The sequence below is a fragment of the Siphateles boraxobius genome, unplaced genomic scaffold (genome assembly GCF_051911475.1).
Source record: "Siphateles boraxobius isolate OS27281-9 unplaced genomic scaffold, OSU_SipBor_1 130, whole genome shotgun sequence".
In the NCBI taxonomy this organism is placed as follows: domain Eukaryota; kingdom Metazoa; phylum Chordata; class Actinopteri; order Cypriniformes; family Leuciscidae; genus Siphateles; species Siphateles boraxobius.
Genome location: NW_027508734.1, coordinates 24,513,791 through 24,534,795, shown reverse-complemented (window position 1 = coordinate 24,534,795; position 21,005 = coordinate 24,513,791). Strand labels below are relative to the sequence as shown.

General features: G+C 38.7%; 1 protein-coding gene across 3 annotated transcripts in view; it reads left to right on the top strand.

The window, feature by feature from the left end:
• The window catches only part of nfatc3a (nuclear factor of activated T cells 3a), a 105,068-nt gene that overhangs the window by 71,065 nt on the left and 12,998 nt on the right, over positions 1-21,005 (top strand). For 2 of the 3 annotated variants that reach the window (XM_077228885.1, XM_077228886.1), the window contains exons 4-9: positions 6,175-6,374; positions 7,594-7,766; positions 7,850-7,990; positions 15,216-15,271; positions 15,535-15,661; positions 19,298-20,311. In XM_077228885.1, coding sequence (XP_077085000.1) covers positions 6,175-6,374; positions 7,594-7,766; positions 7,850-7,990; positions 15,216-15,271; positions 15,535-15,661; positions 19,298-20,311 — 1,711 coding nt within the window. The remainder of the gene's footprint in view (positions 1-6,174; positions 6,375-7,593; positions 7,767-7,849; positions 7,991-15,215; positions 15,272-15,534; positions 15,662-19,297; positions 20,312-21,005) is intronic. The other variant, XM_077228887.1, reaches the window with a different exon arrangement.

Sequence of the window (21,005 nt, the reverse complement as noted above, 5' to 3'; positions counted from 1 at the left end):
GTAGCCTGAGGCTGTATCTGATGTGGATTGAAGAGTGAAGGGTAGGACACAGCACAGTGTGAACAGAGGGGGTGAGAGAGGTACACACCATGGTAAATGCTTTACTCACTCTATACAAATGTTTATATCTTGATGTGTTTGTAGGAGTCCTAGTGTAGCCTTTTACACATTGTGTGTGTGTGTGTGTGTGTGTGTGTGTGTGTGTGTGTGTGTGTGTGTGTGTGTGTGTGTGTGTGTGTGTGTGTGTGTGTGTGTGTGTGTGTGTGTGTGTGTGTGTGTGGGAGAGAGAGAGAGAGAGAGAGAGAGAGAGAGAGAGAGAGAGAGAGAGAGAGAGAGAGAATGTGTATATTGACCTTATTTAAACAACAGTTTACCTCCTGGGTCTGAGTGCTCTCTGTGTGTATACCTCTATTTATCCCTACTCTCTCTCTCTCTCTCTCTCTCACTCTCTCTCACTCTCTCTCTCTCTCTCTCACTCACACACACACACACACACACACAAACTCACACACACCGAGGCATATGTTGTGTAAACACTGCATCGGCGAACAGACTCTCACTGTGTCCAGTAAGCACAGAGGGTATGTCATCGTTAATCCACGTTTTGGGGCAAGAGGTCACGGGTGTGTGTTTGTGAGTGAGAGTGTTTCTGTGTGACCTTGAGCCTCCTCCCCACCCCCTTAGGCTCGGGTTTAGACACACACACTCAATCATACTTGTGCATGCACACACACGCACCGGCTGGCCTTCACCATAGCAACCACAGAGCAACACAGGGAAACAACTTGCCAGCAGCGGGTAGGAAGGAGAAAGATAGATAGAGAGATGGAGAAAGAGGGAGGAGTGGAGATAGAGATTGAAGAGAAATAGGGGAATGAGACATGAAGCTTTAAGGGAAGTTCAAAGTGTAAAGGGTGTATGAAAGGAGTTAAGATGAAGCATGAAAGAGAGAGCATGCAGCCAAAAGTACAACACCAAAACATGCGCTGCACGTGCTTTAGTTGTACGCTAACTGTGTCTTCCTGCTGTTCCTTCCACCTGATTCTGTGTTTCAGCCTGGGAGTTCAATGAGAAACAGTCAGAATGAGACATCTTTATTTAGTCCTCAATATGAAAGGCTATTGGCAGGGATGCTATTTTTGCCCCTGCTAGCTTTATTTCAGCAATGGGGCATGTGACTTTTCTTAATGTCAGCAGTTTAATATAACCAGTGTCGGAAGGGAGGTTATAGCAGTGCAGGGACAGTCGTCTTGTGAAATCTCCCACAAACACACACTGTGGATTTCTTCAGGCCTGCCGAATATGAGAGGATGAATTAGAGGATGTTTTCTGTAGCTGCTTGTGTTTGTAGAGATGGCGCATCAACTCATTCAAGACTCCAGGTTTTTAAGCTTGTTTTCTGTTGTCCCTTCCTGTTTTTTTTTTCCTCTCAGCACGCGCCACCTCTCTAAGCTTTTTTTCAGATTAAAAGAAGGGAATAGAGCATGAATGTACCACTTCACAAATTGGTATCGTACAAAACGCAAATGACTTCCAGTTCCTTGTAGAGTGAATCACAGTTGATCCACAAAACTCTTAACACATGTACACTACCTTCAGAAAGTAGAAAACAATTGGGTTTCTACAAAAACATTAAGCAGCACAACTGTTTTCAACATGGATAATAAGAAATGTTTCTTGAGCAGCAAATTTATTTATTTATTATTTATTTATTTTTATTATTATTTCACCCACACATGAATTCAAGACAAATGGCACAGACCAAATAGCGCATATAGTCATCTGTGAATCAGGTCTCCCAGAGAAGCTATCCAAAGCTTATAATAGAGAGCCTGAGACATAAAAAGTTTGTCTCAGCATATTCAGCATATTAGAATGATTTCTGAAGAATCATGTGACACTGAAGATTAGAGTAATGATGCTGAAAATTCAGCATTGACATTACAGGAATAAATTACAAAAAATTATAAAAAACTATAAATTCTTTCAAAATATATTAAAACAGAAAATAGTTAAATTGTAATAATAATTTGCAATAATATTGTTTTAACTGTATTTTTATTGATTAAATATACCCTGGTGAGCATAAGAAACTTCTTTCACAAAAATGTTATTAACCTCAAACTTTGAAACAATAGTGTATAAACAAAATTAAAGAAAACACAAAAGGAGATCAGCTGTAATTATTTTGACTTAATGGAGGGAATGAGAGTGGTTGGCAGTATCTTCTGAATGGAAATTACAGAACGAGAGAGAGAAAGAGTGCAGGGGTCGTGCTGAAGTCAGCAACAGAGGCTGAGCCGCAGGCCTTCAGAAACTCCTTGAGGATGTGGCGCCTTGTAACTGCTCTAAATGTCTTGAAACTGAAGCAGCTCTCTGACTTTGCTGAGGCTGCAACATGTTCACGGAATTTCCAAAAGTCATAAATGTTCATGGACTGATATATCATCCTGTAAATTGATTTTAAATTATAATGCATCATACTGACCATTTGGGCTTTGGGATACTTCTTTTGTATAGCATTCCAGATCAAAATGAAGGAATTTGGTAAACTTAAGTTAAAATAAACATGAAATGAAAATTGACAGTGTTTACTTTAATAATACATGTTCTCATTCCTATTGTGCATGATTCATCAGTGCATTTTATTTCTTACAGAAATGTTTGTCTTTAAAAGTTTTTAATCAAAATGTAATTACTGGCTCCATTATGCTACGGAACATCCACTCTTCAGGATCCAGTCAGTTCCTATTTGAGTATTGAATATGTATTGAATACTTTGTTTTACATTCTGAATATTCAGTCAGAAATAAATCATAATTTGGAAGTAAAATAAGTTGTGAATGTGGTTTAATGTTGATTTAAATCATATCATACCATCTTTAAATAGAAAATTCACTTTTTGATGTTGTCCAGAAGGTTTGTTTGCAAAAGGTTTGGTTGATTAAGATGATGCCGTTATTTTAAATTGTATATTGTTTCACAATATTACTTTTATTGTATTTTAGGTCAAATAAATGCAGCCTTTTTGAGCATGAGATGCTTCTTTCATAACATTAAACATTTTTACCAACCATACATTTTTGATTGGAGTGTTAGTTAATTAAACCTGGAAGCCAGTTTAATGCACATTCGCACAAACAACACAGGCTTGTTTTGTTTTTCTTTGTGTACACACAATGAAAATTAATTGTCCAGTTGGGTTTGGAGCTGGTACCTGGTGTGGTTCACTTTCACCACTGAAATAAATCCTACAAGCATGTGGTGTTGGTGGAGTCATGGTTCATTTCAGCTGAGCTCTTCACCTTTTTCAGGTCTTGGAGCATAAACATGGCCTCTGCTCCTGAATCTCCCATTGCCTGCAGGTCTCTGTCTGCCGGGGATTTTTCACCTCACAGAGTTCATTGCACTCACAGAAGCAACATTGCTCAATGGAATAGCATGTAAGAGAAGGACGAGGCAAAAGTTTCATGAAGAAAAGTGACCAAAAATGTTCCATTCAACAAATTTTTTTTTTATTGTCTTCTTTTACTACCATTTTTTCTATAGTTCTGCCATCTAATGTTTTTAATCTAGTTTATTGTTAATTTAATAAAAATTAAAAAAGACCCCCCCCCTGGGCTGGAAGGTGTGCAATAAAACGGTGTAATGCATAGGTAGTCAGTTGAATCACCGTTATTTATTAATGCGCTGCTTTCATTGGAGCGTACGCGCATATGTCACTCACACACAGCGAGCCGAGGTCGCGCTGCCCACACACAGAAACTTTTCAACACTGCCCCCACGACTTTTGGTAGTAAAATTGATTTGCTACCGAGACGCTACATTATATTTCTCAGCAACGAGGGGGTTACATCGCTATTTTGAAGTAATTAAACTGACAGCTTCATTGTTAATAGAGAGAGAGAGATGCTGAACAGATGCAGGTACGCATCTCTCAGCTGCGGCCATCTTGCGTCGATGTATCGAAAATTAAATCTGAGGACTTAAGTATTAATAGTACTGTAAGGGCCGGTTCACACAGAATGTGTTTTTTTATGTTAATAACTCAAGAGGCATAGGCCATGTAATGGGAAAATAGCGCAAGGTCTAGAGACATGTTTTTTAAAAATTGAACTACTTTTAACTTGAGCGCCACGTTTTTAGAATGCCGTGTCATGATGAGAGGCGAGATGGAAAAATGCATTCTTTGTGAACAGCCCCTAATATTGTTGCTGTGTTCATCTTCTTACCCAGAAGATTGTTTGTACACTCACTGTAATAGTTTATTAGATAATAAACTAATAAATGGGTAATAATTCAAAACCGTTGCATATCTATATCTCTTGTCCCCATAATTTCTTGGTTAAAAGCTTTAATAAGTGGTATGACTGTACTTTATCCCTTAAATCCCTGTCTACTTTGAACTTGATAATTGTCTGGACTTAATTGGCTAAAAGTTGCTTAATAGCAACTGATTTCTTCACGAAAGCTTTGCGTTTAGTGACTCAAAAAAATACTTACAACAAAAATCAATATTTTGTGTCCAACTCTTTCCTAAAGTGGGAAGTAGCGTGTAATACGTGAGATAATGCACATCCAACCAGTTGTTATAGCAAAATAAACCAACTTGGGTGATCCAAGTCCTAATCATGCTCTATGGGTTTATTCTGCAATAACAACCAGCTGAATATACTTTATACCTTACCTAATAATTGCTGAATGGTTCTTTTTTTTATTGTTATTTCATGTTAACTATTAATATTAACATATAGAAACTTATTGTAAAAAGTTACCATAAATATTTTGAAACAAAGCATACCCTTTTGGTTTAATAATTTTCCTAGTTACATATGTCTCCAAGTGTAATAAAACCAAGCTGCCCTGGGAACAACATGAACCAAATCCCACTACAATCCAAGTCTTCCGTTGTTCCCTGATTCTCTTTTCCCAACGTCTATTTCTTTTTCCTCCATCCACGAATGTCTGGCTCTGTTCTCAAGATCCGTCAGTTTAAATGTGAAGCATGTTTTTCTCATTATCGTGTTACTGTGGTTGGCTTAGTCCTTCCGTTACCTGTGATGGGTCATCTCTCTCTCTCTCTCTCTCTCTCTCTCTCTCTCTCTCTCTCTCTCTCTCTCTCTCTCTCTCTCTCTCTCTCTCTCTCTCTCTCTCTCTCTCTCTCTCTCTCTCTCTCTCTCTCTTTTTCTTCATTTTTTCTCTCATTCCCGGTTTCTCTCTCTCTTTCACTACATTGGATCAGTGTTTGCCAGGCATAACATTTCAACAGTCGAGAGATTGTTAGGAGCCTGTGTGCTCAAGCTAAGTAACACCCACCCACACATGCATGTCAGTAGAAAAGCTTCCTTCTGTTTGTGAACTCCTCACCTGTCTGGGAAGCTTATTGGCAGGTCATACGTGTATACAAACTGCTGGATGTGGCATTGCGCTGCCTCACTGGAGGTTTGCATTGACACCCTGGTATGCAGCACCAGGAAGAAAAACGCTTCAGTAAAAGCTTTTTGTTCTGTAACTTCAACGACCTCAGAATGATGTGTTACTTCTAATTAATCACATTTTAATGGGTTTTTGACTTCACTATTTCCATAAGTCTTGTTTATACTATTTTAGCAGCAAAAGTAGAATGTCTTTCATGGTTTTGTTTTTCTTTTCTCACCTTTTCTACCCACTCATTTTTTTTTCCTTCAATTTGATTTTGGTGTTTTTTGTGGCTCGTGGCTCAGAAACATGTTTTTATGTTCATGTCTGGATTTTAATTAGTAGTTACAGTGTGTTTTAGATTCGTCTGGGAAAAAGTGGGCTAGTGTCTGATGTTAATGTGCATGGATGCGGATTTGGGAAGTAATTGCACATACACAGGGTTCTTCGGATGGAAATGCTTTGGGGGGAAATGATTGTTATACAAATGGAGAATATTTGCCAGTTTGACCTGGTTGAATATCTAGTGCCTTTAGATGAATACAGCCTGTCAAAAATATAAGAGTTCAGCTATAAAGGCCACCAGGGATGATGTCATTTTGCAGGCCAACCCGGAAGTTACCATCGCCCTGATTCCCTCGACAAAAAGCCAATAGGATTTTTCCATTGTCCTTTTTGTAATATTACAGAAAATATACTGACCAACAAAAATTGATGAAAAATCACGAGTTCATAATTTCTTCACCTTTTTAACAGCTCGTTGGCTTCAGTGAGAAGCCAGTGAACCTGCTGATGTTCATCGGGACAGCGGATGACCGTTATTTGAGGCCGCACGCATTCTACCAGGTTCACCGCATCACAGGAAAAACTGTTGCCACGGCAAGCCAGGAAATTGTCATCACCAGCACAAAGGTTCTCGAGATTCCTCTCCTTCCTGAAAACAATATGTCTGCCAGGTACCTGCCAGCAGTTCTTCACTTGATTCTACATCAACCTTGATTCTCTCTTAATCTCTCTCACACACACACACACATACACATGCACATTTGTTTTACTATCACGTTGGGGTCTTTCCATTTGACTTCTTTTACTTTTATTCTGGCCTAATAATATTGTTTATTCCCTAACCTACCTATTGCTAAACCTAACCCTCGCAAAAACATTTTTGCATTTTTATATTTTCATTATTTAGTACAGAATGATAAAGTTATTGTCTTTGCGGGGACCATTGGCTGCACCACACAATGTAGGTGATTTTAGGTTTTATTATCCTTTGAAATTTGATTTTCTCAATGTAGAGAAATGCACACAAACACCATATTCATGATGACATATGGTTTTCATACTGAAATAATATGTACAACAACTTTCTGCTTCTGACACCATTGGATTTGGATTAAAACATAATTTGGCCGGTTTAGTCTTAAACCATAAGAACACCTTCTCATGTCCTCACAAGTTACAGTAGTTTTCTATTTAAGTGGAGACATTTTTTAAATGGTTGTCCTTCACAATTAGAGTAAAACCTATACACACATATCAACACTCTCATATACTGCAGTTCAAAAGTTTGTGATCAGTAAGATTTAAGTCTCTTAAACTCATCAAGAATATATAGATATATATATTAATCAGAAATGCAGTAAAAACAGTAATGTAAAATATTATTAAAATTAAAATAGCTTTCTTTTTAATTACATTTTTGATATGATAAAGTTGAATTTTCACCAACAATTACTCCAGTCCTAAGTGTCACATGATCCTTCAGAAATCATTCTAATATGCTGATTTGGTGTATAAGAAACATTTAATATTATTATCAATGTTGAAAACAATTGTGATGCTTAATATTTTCAGGATAATTTATTTTCAGGATAATTTGATGAATAGAAACTTCAAAAGCATGTATAACGTGATTTATGATTGAAAACGCCAATAATCTCTTCCATTGTTTAATGAGTACAGCTTGAACTTTTATTTGTTATGCCAGCTTTTAATGTACAATTGAATTGGGAATGCAAATATACCCATTTGTTTGTTATCAGTCATTTATTAACTACATGAAAAGAGTATAAATGCAGAAAGTGTCTTGGATTGATTAGAAGTCTAGCAACTTTGTTTGATACTATACATGGATACTCCTTCTTGACGTGTTTCTTTTGCTGTGTTTTTCAGTATTGACTGTGCTGGAATCTTGAAGTTGAGGAACTCTGACATCGAGCTGAGAAAAGGAGAAACTGATATTGGACGAAAAAACACTCGGGTCCGCGTGGTGTTCCGGGTTCACATCCCACAACCTAATGGAAAAGTGGTCTCACTGCAGGCTGCTTCAATTCCAGTGGAGTGCTGTACGTTTTCTACACAAACATATATTTAAGAAAATATTCTCTCTGTAAATTTGACTGTCTTATCTGTATTTGTGATTAAATAGCCCAACGCTCAGCACAGGAGTTACCTCAGGTGGAGAAGGCCAGTATTAGCAGCTTCCCAGTGAGTGGAGGAGAGGAAATGGTTATCACTGGCTCCAACTTCTTCCCTGAGTCAAAGGTCATTTTTCTGGAGAAAGGTCCAGGTAAGAATACTCCTACCAACGAGGTTCAAGTTAGGGTTGGGCGATAAAACGGTAACGGTATTTATCGACAGTACACCATTGTCTGTAAAAATTTTCGATATAGTGCTCGATATTTTCATTAAAATGCGTGCACATCGCCCGTGGATCTTAGGGGCCATTCGCATATCACGTCTAAAAACGTGTGGAAAGCCCAATGCCGCTGTCTTCTTCTTTCCAAAGCGCTTGTGCTCCCGTGGCGTCTGTCGTTGCTATGCAACCATGAACCGCGCTCTACACATCATGTTGGCTTAAGGTGCAAACCATTCGACCGTAAGTGGACTGCGAAGTTAAAGATGGCGCGGCCACCACAACGTTGCATCAAATGGCAAACGTAATGAAAGCGGAACGAAACTCCGCTACTCATTATTTTGTGCTTCACGGACCGTTTATCAGTTTGGACCATCAATATCAGTGCAGCGCGAGCCGATCTTGATGCTTGTCCGGGACAAGGGGAATTTTTGAAACGACAAGTGAAAGATAATTTTACTTGCCCGACCGGACAAGTAGCTTAACTTTAGTGACAAAAAATAACCAGGCCAGACCTGCATCGAGAAGCATCGAAATGCAAGAATGATTGTGATTTTATTACATTCAATGTAGACAGCGATTGATAATGGGTAGTGTATTTCTGGGAACAACGTCGCGTTGTTTTTGTTTTGTTTCACCGACGAAAATATTTTCAAAAGGAAGCAACAGCAGCGCGGTGTTTTGTTACTGAATGATTCAGCGTTTTGAACGAATCTTTTGTATGAATGAGTCAATGATTCACTAATTAAGGCAGTCACTTGCCGCCACCTATTGGCAGTTTAGTTTCATGTTTAAGTGTTGCATTTTTTTTATTTGTTTATTCAAACATTTATTTAAAACATCAATCTCATAACATTATTTATTGCAGTGCAGATTATTTAATTTGATGGGTAACAGCCCTATAGTATCTTATTATTATAACTGAATTTATTGATCAAATGTAAGAATTTGACATGAAAGATGATGCATACATTTAATAAGGTAATAAAAATTATCTTTATAAAAATAAATAACACTCTGGGGTAAATATCATAAATATGAAGATTTAAGTATGTAAAATCTGAAAATATTTATTTCGTAATAAATATATTTACACCACCAAAAAATCCCCCCCTCCCATACATGGTACAGTACAAACAATTAGCTATTAACTGTAACTGATAGGACCCAAGTCCTGTCAAACCCCCCCCCCCCCCCCCCCCATCCCACAAAGATCTCCCTCCAAGTTGGCCTTGATTGTTCTACGTTTACACTTTTACATTGCACATATTTTGTAAAATGTAATTTAAGTTCAAGAGTTTCTTTAACACTTACTTTTATATCTTAATATAAGACATAAAGAAGATATTTTTGTTTAAATTTTATTTAGTTTTTGACTGCTAAAATTAATATAATTTGTTGTTTGCCTTAATAATCTGGATAAATAAAAAAACTGTGGTTTAAATTCAAAATTTTCTACTTGTCTTTAAAGGGTTATAAAAGGTTATAAAATGTTTTAATAATTCTTGATACCGAACGATATGAAACATTATAGCGTGATTATTTTTTCTAGCTATATCGCAAATAAACAGCTTCTATTTTAGATGGGAGTTTTAGCCACTTTATCCGTTTTCTTCATGTAATGTTTTTGCTTATTATATGGCTCTCATGAATATTTGATCAGTCATTTTTATTTAATATTTTTTATTAATTAAAAAAATGCATTTCCTTATATTCCCTTATACTGTATATTAAGTAATTGTCTCAGGGGAAAAAATATTACATAGCTATGCCAGTTTCATATCTCTCGAGTCTCTCTCTTCTTGCCTACTTTTTCCTCACTTTATACATAATTCAAATCAATATTTCATACCCATTTATTTATTTTATTTATTTATTTGTTTGTTTGTTTGGTAAATAGCTGGGTACTAACCTGGATAATGTTCAATCAGCAGGTCATTATATCAAAATGAACCCCTTTTAGAGTAATATTAGATCCCTCCACTTAGTATCGTTATTTAAGTTTGGCTCGTACTAATTCCTTTTAGCAGGTTGCTGCAAGCACAGCTGAGTATGCACTATAAATGTCTTCATCATTCACTGTGAGCAAATATTACTCCTCACCTGTCTTATACTCAAGGGTCACAGTTATACCTGCACATCAAGATCAGGTTGTTTATAGTTAAAGTATCTATTGCGACGGGTAAAATGTGAGGGAGTGTCAATTTCTCACTTCTCATTTGAGAGCGGAATTTTATTGTTGCTCGTCAACCCAGCGTGATTTATCTTCACTTTATCAGCATCTTGACCTCCCACGATTTCCCTTCTCCTCTGTGTGTGTGTGTGTGTGTGTGTGTGTGTGTGTGTGTGTGTGTGTGTGTGTGTGTGTGTGTGTGTGTGTGTGTGTGTGTGTGTGTGTGTGCGCGTGTGTAGTTCAGCACGAACACACCTAAATTGTCTGTAGCTCACCTGTAGTCCTCAGCATCTGCTGTAAGGATGATTCAGAGGTCAGCGTGGTTGCTCTGGCTGCAGGCACACTGCTGATCGCTCACTGGATCCAAGACAAAGCAACTAATAGCTTACTGAATGCCAGACAAACTCTGTGTTTTGTACCATAAGGATATTTTTGTTTCCTTATCTATAACTATTTATTGACTGCACTAAAGTCGGTGTTTACAGTATAATGCATTTAAAACATATTCTTACATTGTGTATAATGTGTTTAATAATATACACACATTGTTTCATAAGTTGGTACAACCAAAGGTGTACATTTAAAATGCTTACAATTTATATTGTTACACCTTTAATGAGTGTAATACGTATATTGTGTTACAATGCCATCTGTACACAATTAACATAATACAGAATTTACCACTACGTATAATGTTTTTGTAAGGATGCAGTCAGCTACTAATCAACTACCTAATTTGATTGATTAATCTGTTTCATTAAAATTTTATTCGTATTAGTTTTAATTCACTATAACAGAGGTAACCAAAATGTTTTACTAAGAAGAGCCAAAAATCTAACTTTATTGAGGGCCATGGGATGAGAGCAAAAGCTGCATTATATACAACTATATTATATTTGTTATTATTAAAATGTACATTTCTCTTATATTCCATACATTTCAATGCAAAAAAATGTTAAAATGAAGAGGTAAATTAGAAATGAAGATATGCTTTAATGGCATATTTTTTTCACATGTTTCCCACCCTCTTGTGACATGGCATCGTGGACCGAATGAAAGGTCATCATGGGCCAGCTTTTGCCATCTCTGCAAAATATGCTTTAAAATTGTAACCATGACAATCTAACACTCACATCTTATCCCACAATACACTGTTTTATCCAGTATAGTTTATTTTTATGTATTTTCTATTCATAACTGTCACGTATACAACATGCTTTTATTAAAAGGTGTATTACAAGGTGTCATTTATGCATTAAGAATATTTTTATAATGGCAGTACCAGTTGTCTAACATGTTGTCGTGTTGCGCTTCAGGTGACCTGAGCTTGAGTCCCGGCTTGCGGACATTTCCAGATTCTGCCCCCCCTCTCTCCCGCTTCGCTTCCTGTCAGTTCTCTGTACTGTCCTATCGCAATAAAGGCAAAACCTCGAAAATAAATATATTAAGAAAAGAATACCTTTTAAAGTGTTACCACAAATTGTCCATCTGTTTTTAAAACTTAGTGAAATACAATTTGAACACTGCCAAGAAATGCATTCGGGGTCAGGTCAACCTGAAACCATCCTAATTTTTCATGGTTTACTAAGGACCGATTAGTCGACTAGTCATTCAGGCAAACCACCGGAGTAGCAGTCCGTTTTCAATATATTTAGTTTTGAATATCACTAGTTACGTCTGCCTGATAAGTGACTAAAGCTCGATTTCTTTCTCTCCCATTTTACACATAGGCCTATCATGTGGCCATCAGTCTGAAGCCTCATCTTTTAGTCACTATGCTTTCAACAGACTTGTTGGGGTTAGACTGTGTCATAAGCCTTAGCAGTGCTCTGTCTGTATTTTACCCACTCAACAGAGCCCTCAGAGACTGTCTGTCTTCTCCAGCAGACATTCTCTCTTTTTACTTCCTTCCTTTATTTATTTATTTATTTATTTTCTCTCGCACTCTATTACTCTTTATAACTAGCATAGTAGAACATAATTTTTCCTTGACTCTTTCCTGCATCATTTGTGTGCTCTCATTGAAATTCTTTGATAAGCAACACTTCTCTTTTTCCATTTCCATCACTCATGGACACACTCGTTTGTAAGTAATTAAACGCAGGTTAGGACCTGCCTCAGATGAAGGCAATGAATGAAAAGCATTCTGGGAATACGAGTCTTGGCCTGCCTTGAGTGTGTGTGTGTGTGTGTGTTTCTAGTTTGAGACAATGACACACTGACTCAATCAATAGGAGTTTACACATAAACACACAGGGCTGTACTAACCCAACAATCTGACTCAGAGAAACACCCTTTGGAACTTACCTCTCCTCTAATTGGCTCCCTGTGAAGTGGCAACCCCTCTAGGCAATCTATATGGTGATGACCCATGCTTTTGTTGCATTGTATAAAAATGGAAAGTCCTGGGTCGCTTTAAAAAGTAGGATGGAAATTTAGCTTTCACATCTGGCCTTGAGCAGCTCCGGGGGAAAAGTTAATATCTTTTTGAGCAGGAGCTCATCAAGTAGTATCTGTGTTATTTGCAAGAATGTGTTCTATAGTTGTGTTTGAAATCGTATATGTTGTTAAAGGAGCACTGATTAATATGACACTGGTCTTGGACTTTATACCGACCTGGCAGCAAACGGTTGGTTACTGATGTCTAATACTGATGCTCTATTTGCAATAAGCTATTAAAAATATAACAAGTGAGATAAAATTAGTAGAACTGGTCATGTTTTTTTAACATGGATTTGTTATCTAATGTGTGTGTACATAATTTTTAACTATATATATTTTTTAAATTGTGTGTGTAAAACTTTTTAATAAGGAATTAACTCTTTGCACCCTTAAAATAATTGAGGATAGAGTGAAGTTTTTGTATTATTCATGATAACATGCCACACATTGATAAAATATTATAATCTTTAGAGGAGACTGGATAAGACTGAGACTTTTTTTCATTGCTCCAATAATAACCCATGCTGAATCTATAAGCAAAATGTTATCTAAGATCTCTGGATAAGACTTGACCGAGTCTGGAATTCATACAATTATATCCACAATTCATTTCAAAATATAGGGAGAAGTCTTTTTCTAGACTGGCACGGAGCCATCCATCTGAGAGACATTCGTCCCTAGGGGCCACTCTAGCAGTAGGGAACAAAGCAGGACATGTGAGAGGAAGGGAACTGATAATTTGAGGTCTAAATTTGACACATTGTATCTAATCTAATCGAATGATTATTGGATCTACAGGAATTAGATGGGTAGTTTCTAACTGAGCAGCCCATGTTGTGGTTCTGAGACTTTGTAACTCATTTTTGATTTGCTGAATGGATAGAAATGTAGAGAAGTAAACCAACCACAGAACTGGATAGCAGAAGTTGTATTGCCCTCGTATTCAGGAATAAAAAGAAACTTTAAAGGATAGTTCACCCATAGTCTACAAAGGATAGTCTTTGCCTTGATAAAAGTGTTTTTATCTTCCTAGAGTATGAGCTCCATATTTTGCTCTATCATACTATATGAGCCATAAACCCTAAAAACCCTAAACCCTATTTTTATTATTATTATAATTTCAGATGTCAGGCATTACAGGGTTAATACCCTTTTCTTTGTATGATTTTGCCAGAATGTTTTTTTTTTTTTTTTTTTTCGTGATTTTGTTTATCACACTAGTAATAACAGAACACCATTGAGCTGAAAAATTAGGACAGCTAGTGTGTGTGCTTGGAGTCTCGTTCCTGTTTGAAACTGCCCTCATGTGGGGCCCTCTCCGGTGTCCGGTGAATGTCAACATGTGCTGCTGTAGTTAGAGGCGTCCAAGGTCATTCTCATATTAACAAAATGCGTTTTGACACAGAGGGGAGTTGAGACTACACAGTAATCTTGTGTAAACAGCAGTTTCTGGACTTTAATGCACCAGGTGATAGTGAAACTTCTCACAGTGGTATCTTCAGTTTGATAGCAGTCCTCAAACAGTACCCATTACATTACCCCTTTGAAAGTTTGTTTTTTTTGGGGGGGGGGGTCTTGGGAGTATACTGCCGCTTGTCCCATGTTAGACTCATGTCAAGCACAAACTTCAAAGCTGGAAATGTGTTTAAGAGTGTAAATCAGACCTGTGCCATGCAGTTAATGTAATTTATGATCCATGAAGTGACTGTTTTCCTTGGCTTTTATTTTCTGTCTGTAAGACATCTGCGTAGTTAATTAGCTTCATGTCCAAGGAAAAATGAGATGACAGCATGTTTCCGAGAGATCCTGCGCCTCTCCGCGGGCAGCACATGGAGGTGTTGTGCAGTGAATACATTTATTCCACGCATCTTGCCATGATTCAACAATAAATAAAGTTATTCCACACATTCTCTCTAAGACTCTAACGGCCTTATAAATTACATCATTACCTGTTTGGGGCCTAAGTGTCTTCTCTGTTCCTGTCAGTAAAGGGCAAACAGAGTGAGACTGATCTGATTTTCATTAAAGAGCCTCTTGAGTAGCCCGCTGTGAAGAACTCACTCTGCTAATAAAGCTCCAGCATTTCTAACCCTCTTTCTTGGGAGTATTTAATATAACATTTCTTTTCATGGTCAGGTCATTGCTTTACACAGTCCCTGCACAGAGTTGACATTTTGATCTATTCGAGCAATTGAGTCTCTCTCCCTTTGTGGAAAAAGGCTTATCGTTCGTAAGCAAATTCAATTAATCATTTTATTATTCTAAAGGTGAGGCACAATTTGTCAAGCCTCTCACTGGATTCGGTGCAGGAGCACCTGTAGAAACATGCAGGAGTAAAGCTCCCTATGACTGATTAGCTATTTGTAACCTAGATCTTGAAAGTTTCAGAGGAATGCTGGAAGACATGATGATAGTTGGGCAGTAATGATGAGAGGGTCAAATTACCTAAATTTGGGGGGCAAATATTGGCACAGAGTTCTTGTGTATGCTAGCTGACCTAATTTGTTGTTCCTGTGTATGCAGCTAACGCTTTTCTTTCTTCAGATGGAAGACCGCAGTGGGAGGTGGAGGCGAAGATCATCAGAGAAAAGAGTCAAGGAGTAAGTGAATGCTTTCCTTTTTACATGTCTCAGAAAATATTTGCCAACAAAAGCACAGTCTTTTTTTCTGTCTTTAACTGAACTAAAAGCTGAAATTCCCCTTAGTCTTCTGAATGTTAACACATGATAGATTTGAGGACATTGTAATATGTTTTGACTATATTTGAACTTTGTATTCTTCTGTGAATCAACTTTGAGAGGTTTGCCTCAGACATCCCTGATGTGTTGTTTAATAAAGTTATGTTTCATGTCTCCATCTGTAGTCAAGCATTGTGGTGGAGGTGCCTCCTTATCACAGTAAGACGGTCACTTCAGCTGTACAGGTGCAGTTCTACATGTGCAATGGCAAACGGAAAAGGAGTCAGTCACACCGCTTTACCTATCTGCCAGGTTTGTATTAGACAGCACATTACAACACTAGGTCAGAATATTACTCAGCTATTTGCTGCTCTTAACTAAGCAATGTCATGTACTTTTATGGCCTCATAAAAAAAGTATATAGACTACCGTTTTAAAGTTCGGGGTTGAGAAGTTTGTTTGTTTTTTAAATGCTTTTTTTTTTAAAGACATCTCTTATGCTCACAAAGGCTGCATATATTTTATCAAACATACAGGAAAATAATTATTGTGAAAAAAAATTTTTTTTAAATAAATAAAACATTTTCTGGATTCTAGATGACTGGAAAGTTCAAAAGAACAGCATTTATTTGAAATGGAAATCTTTTATACCAGAGTGAAAATCTTTTCTGTCACTCATGGTCAAAATAATGTATTTTTACTGAATAAAAGTATTAATTTAAAATGATAAAGTACTTCATAGATCCTAAGTGCCTCACAGGTTCAGGTTGTATTTTACTCAGTACAGCTATGTTAAAAATTAGCTCAATATGTTTTTGTAATTGTGGTTAGATTTTACAGTTAGAAAAAAGACAAAATAATAACAATCAATTATTGATACGTTATAATATAAACTAGAAAATGCAATATAAAGTATATTGAATCATGTAATGTATTGTGTAATTTATGACAAATGCGACTTAATGTCCACATTACATCAAGAATTGGATTGTGTCTGAGTCTGGCCTTCATGCAAAATAGTTTTCTTGCTAACTTCACCTAACAGTAACAAGAATGGCACACATGTGGGTTTTCACAACATAGTCACCCGTTTGATCATGCCAGCGCTCCTCTGCACTGTGCACCAGTGTGGTTAGGGATGAGGTTGTTCCAGTAACAGTTGAGCACCTGGTAACCGCTCATGTAAAACACATAAAGAACGAATCAGCATGATTTACATGTGGCAGGACGCATGCAAATTTGGGGTACTCAAGAACTGGACCCCTTCAATGTCTTTGTTTTTCTCGTTCTCATTAAATGCTCTCGTTCTGTTTCAATCTCCCGTTGACTTCATCTGTCTTAAGAGTTATATTCTGCAGAACTGCTTTGCATTTTGGAAGATTTTCCCTATGATAAGTCTGTTGAATCATGAGCTTGATGATTCACATGGCAATAATAATGTGTCTCACATGTTGAATTGACATGCATTACATCAGCACATTATTAGCTCTGCTTTTGAAATTGATATTTATACACCTGATGGAATAGACCGACATCCAGGGTGCAGTAAAAGGCTAAATCTAATAATGGCTTATAGAGTTTCTAATGAAGTGTAATTGTGTGTGGTTCTCATAGCTATAAGCTGATTTGGTATTAATTTCCCAAAGTGAGTCAAACCGAAAAACAGCGTTGGCGTAATTGAATCACACGTGAGCAACTTTTTTTCTTTGTCTCTATCTCCGTGTTGCATGCTGCTAACCTGTAAAAGAGATCGAGAAAGACAAAAAGAGAGGGAGAGTGAGAGCGAGATAGGCCCAGCCTCCCGCCCACCCTCTCCGCTCCACAAAGCACCCACTCAAATTAGGGTTTCCTGTTTTCCACACTAACCCGTCAGGTTTCAGCCAATCAGACGACAGCACAGGCAGCCAATATTATGAACAGGCCACGGCGACTGTGGTTGCCATGGCATCAGCCCACTGAGAAAGTGGCATAGCAGGGGGAAGGGCTGAGGTGCTGTGTTGTTAGAGTAGAGCCAGACTTTTCATGGGTAATGAAAAAGACGTCTGATGCGATAAGCAGAGATCTTAATCCAGATTTAAACTAAATAGAGTGTGAATGCTGTTGGGCCTGCGAGGAAGTAGTTTGTAATCCGCCTAATTGAATGTCTGAGGCTTCTTTGTTGATCACAGACAAGCTTTGGTCCAAAATTCACCTGGAAATGAATGCTATTAGTTGTACAGTGTTTCCCCTAGAAATTTTTCCAGCAGCGGTGCTGTTACGTGCCGGAGGTTGTTACCGGGGCATGCACCTCCGGAAGAGTTTTTTTTTTTTAAATAACCCCTTAAACCATGACTTCTGGCAAGTTTTGTGGATAGAAATGGACATTTTGAGAAAAACAAATATGACATACCATCAACAGATTCAAGGCATGATTATAGCATCACGTAACTTGAACTGGTCCCAAACAGAAACCTTCATTTTATAATTTTAGACAGGATTAATCATGTTTTTCTTTTTTGTTCATTTTCAGCTAGGTAGAAATTTATAGGGGAAAAATGAAACGGCACAACCCAGAAAAGGATTATTTACGATTTATTGAAAATTTTATCTTAATGGGAAAGGAAGCAATCTGGAAGCACTTAATTTTTCTGGGCTTTTCATAGAAGATCTCTAAGGCTCGTTGGTAATTGAATGCTATTGTGCTATTGTCGCTTCTATTATGAGTGTGCTTGCAGCATTTGAAATAACGAATGTGAACGGCCCCTTATGGCAACGTGACATTAGCCTAATCGAAAACATTTCCATATGTGTCTCTTTCCTCCTTTCTTGCTAACAAGTGGATTCAGAGCCACCACATGCAGTGCCACCGGTCGCCATGTCTCACTGTTTTTAGGTGTGTAAGTGACTGAAGTTAATGTCGTGATATTACTGATCATGGAAAGATTTTGCAGCGGCGCTGAAAATCCAGTGGCGGCGCTACGCCGCTGATGAATACATTGTAGGGGAAACACTGGTTGTATTTATCAACTGAAACTAAGCTTTATTTCAAGTGCATTGTAAATACACAATGACTAACACCAGACTCAAATGCATTCACACTCTCTCCCACACATGGTCACCACTTGCACTTTATATCAGGAAACAACATTTTTGCTGCAGTAATGGCCTTGCAGCAGCGTATGGTCTGTGAACTGGATTTTGGTTCCCATTTGAAGATATGCTAGAGGGCAGACAGCATTCTTCAGTTCCCAAATTCAGCACTGGTTTACATGGCACTCAAGCAGGCAACATATGCTCTCTCAGAGTCCACAGCAAGTAAAAATATCCCCCGCTCATGCGGGCCAGGGAAATGGCAGATCGGGAAATGGGTTACTGAACACTATGTGTTACTATTACTCATTGTGTGCTCATGTAGGATAGGAGAGGAGAGTTTGATGGAAATATTGGATCATAATGAATTATGTGCAATTTTTATACTGAGCATGGTTCTTGAACATATGTTTGTCATATAATGTTGCTTTCAGTTTTATCTGAGATGGGAAATGGGACAAGAGTTCATTAGTGCTGTGAATCTATTCAACTTTAAAAGAAATTGCCAAACCAGTATGGTTAATCAATTTGATATGCTAATGTAATGGCATCATGAGATCTCAATAACTCTCAATATGATCACAATAAAAGTATAAATAAAAATACTTAAAGGGGTATTACTGATATATCTGAAAAGTTAAAGTAAAAAAAACTAGTAAAACAGATAATTACTGTTCAGACTAATTCAGTGACGTTTTATAGCTAAAGACATTTCAAATGTTAAGATTATCAATTAAAGTTTTTCTCTTTCTTCATTTTTTTAACCATCTCTCTCTCTCTCCTCTCTCTCTCTCTCTCTCTCTCTCTCTCTCTCTCTCTCTCTCTCTCTCTCTCTCTCTCTCTCTCTCTCTCTCTCTCTCCATCTCTCCATCCTTCCAGTCCTGGTCAAGCAGGAACATAGGGATGATCTGGACTCCCCTGCCATGCCGCCCATGTCTATGCCTCTGGTCCATGCTGCCAGTTTGGTCTGCGCTCAGCCGCTGTCCTCCCCAGAGCACTCCCACCCACCAGACGGCCTTCTGTCTAGCTCCCCACGTGGCCTGGCTGTAGGCCTGCACCCACTCCAGGCCCCCTGCGCCCCAATGGGCTCCCCAACTCTTCCCCACCTGCCACATCTTCAGGCTCAAGGGCTGAATGCGCCTCCCGAATGCCAGATTCCCTTCCACCCAGGCCCTTCTGCCACTGCCAGGCCATCTTATCCACCTATACAGCACAACATGCCCTTCAACGGCCAGCACAGTCTTCCTATGACTGCGGGCTCACAGGCCTACGAGAGGATGCCCTTCCAGGCCGATCCATCAGGGTGTCACACCCTGGGTTTGGGGATGGTGTATGGCCCGGCTTCTTCAACACCCACCTCTGGAGTGCCGCCGGGGTCTGGCCCCAGCCTCAGCCATGCAGCCTGTACAGGTAGCAACCAGGTCATGGCCCACTCTGCCCCTCACCTTCACTCTCTAGGCTATCAGTGCCCCACTCCAGGGCAGGTCCCATCACCCACCCACACGCTGGGACAGCAGGTCCCACAGCTGCAGCGTCCCCTGGTTTACCATCCAGTCGGGCAGCGGTCTGCCTCCTGCCCCACACCCTCCAGTGCTCCCTCTCGTATGGTGCCATCTCCCCACTCTGGGCCCTCATCCCCCCAGATCCATTCCCTCCCCTACCATTCCCCTACCTCCCCGTCTCCTACATCCAGCAGCCCCTTGGGGCCCATGGCGCTCTCTGGACAGCCTTCCCCACAGACTAGCAGCCCTGTTTTGGCTGGGTTGTCCCCTTCAGGTCCTTTGGTACATCCCCTGACCCAACAGGAAGAGAGGCTGAACATCAAACAGGAGCCAGAAGATAGAGAGCCCACTTTCCGTACCATTGGTATGCAGGACATTACGCTTGATGATGGTGAGTCTTTGCACTTTGTTAAACAGTGTCTTTTCTTCTTATGACACTTGATCATATTTGAATGTGCCTGATCACTTCCACATTTAGCCCTAGTGGCCACCACAACTTCCGGTGCAGCGCAGTGTATGGAAATTGTGAGAAAATTAAGCACAAAATTAAACCTTCAGGAATAGTCCCACAACAGGACAAAGCAATATTGATATGATATCATCACCTTTAGACTAAAGACATTTAAAGCTTCTAAAACTCATTACCAAAATGTGGTTTTAATATAATATAAAATGTTATGTTCACTACAGTTACAGTATACTATATTATAATATAATTCATTGTGATTGTCATGTAAATAAAATATAGGGCATAAAAATATGACAGATAGGGTTCAATATTACCACAGTTAGTTTGCTGGGGTAGAATACTATACCGGAAGATTGCATAGCTCTGAGATTTTAGTGGAAATATGTAGACAGTTGGCATGTATAGTGCCAACAATTTTTTTCAACAAAAAAATTTGTCATTTATTTATAAACAAACTGTATAATGCTCAGACACCCTCGGTCTCTCTCGCGCAACTGTTGAGCGTGCTCTCGGACACACTCGGTCTCTCTCGCGCATTGTTGAGCGCACTCGCGGCGTTCGCTTCGCTTTTGTCCACTCCGGCGCCTCATAAACACACACACACACACCAGAGAAA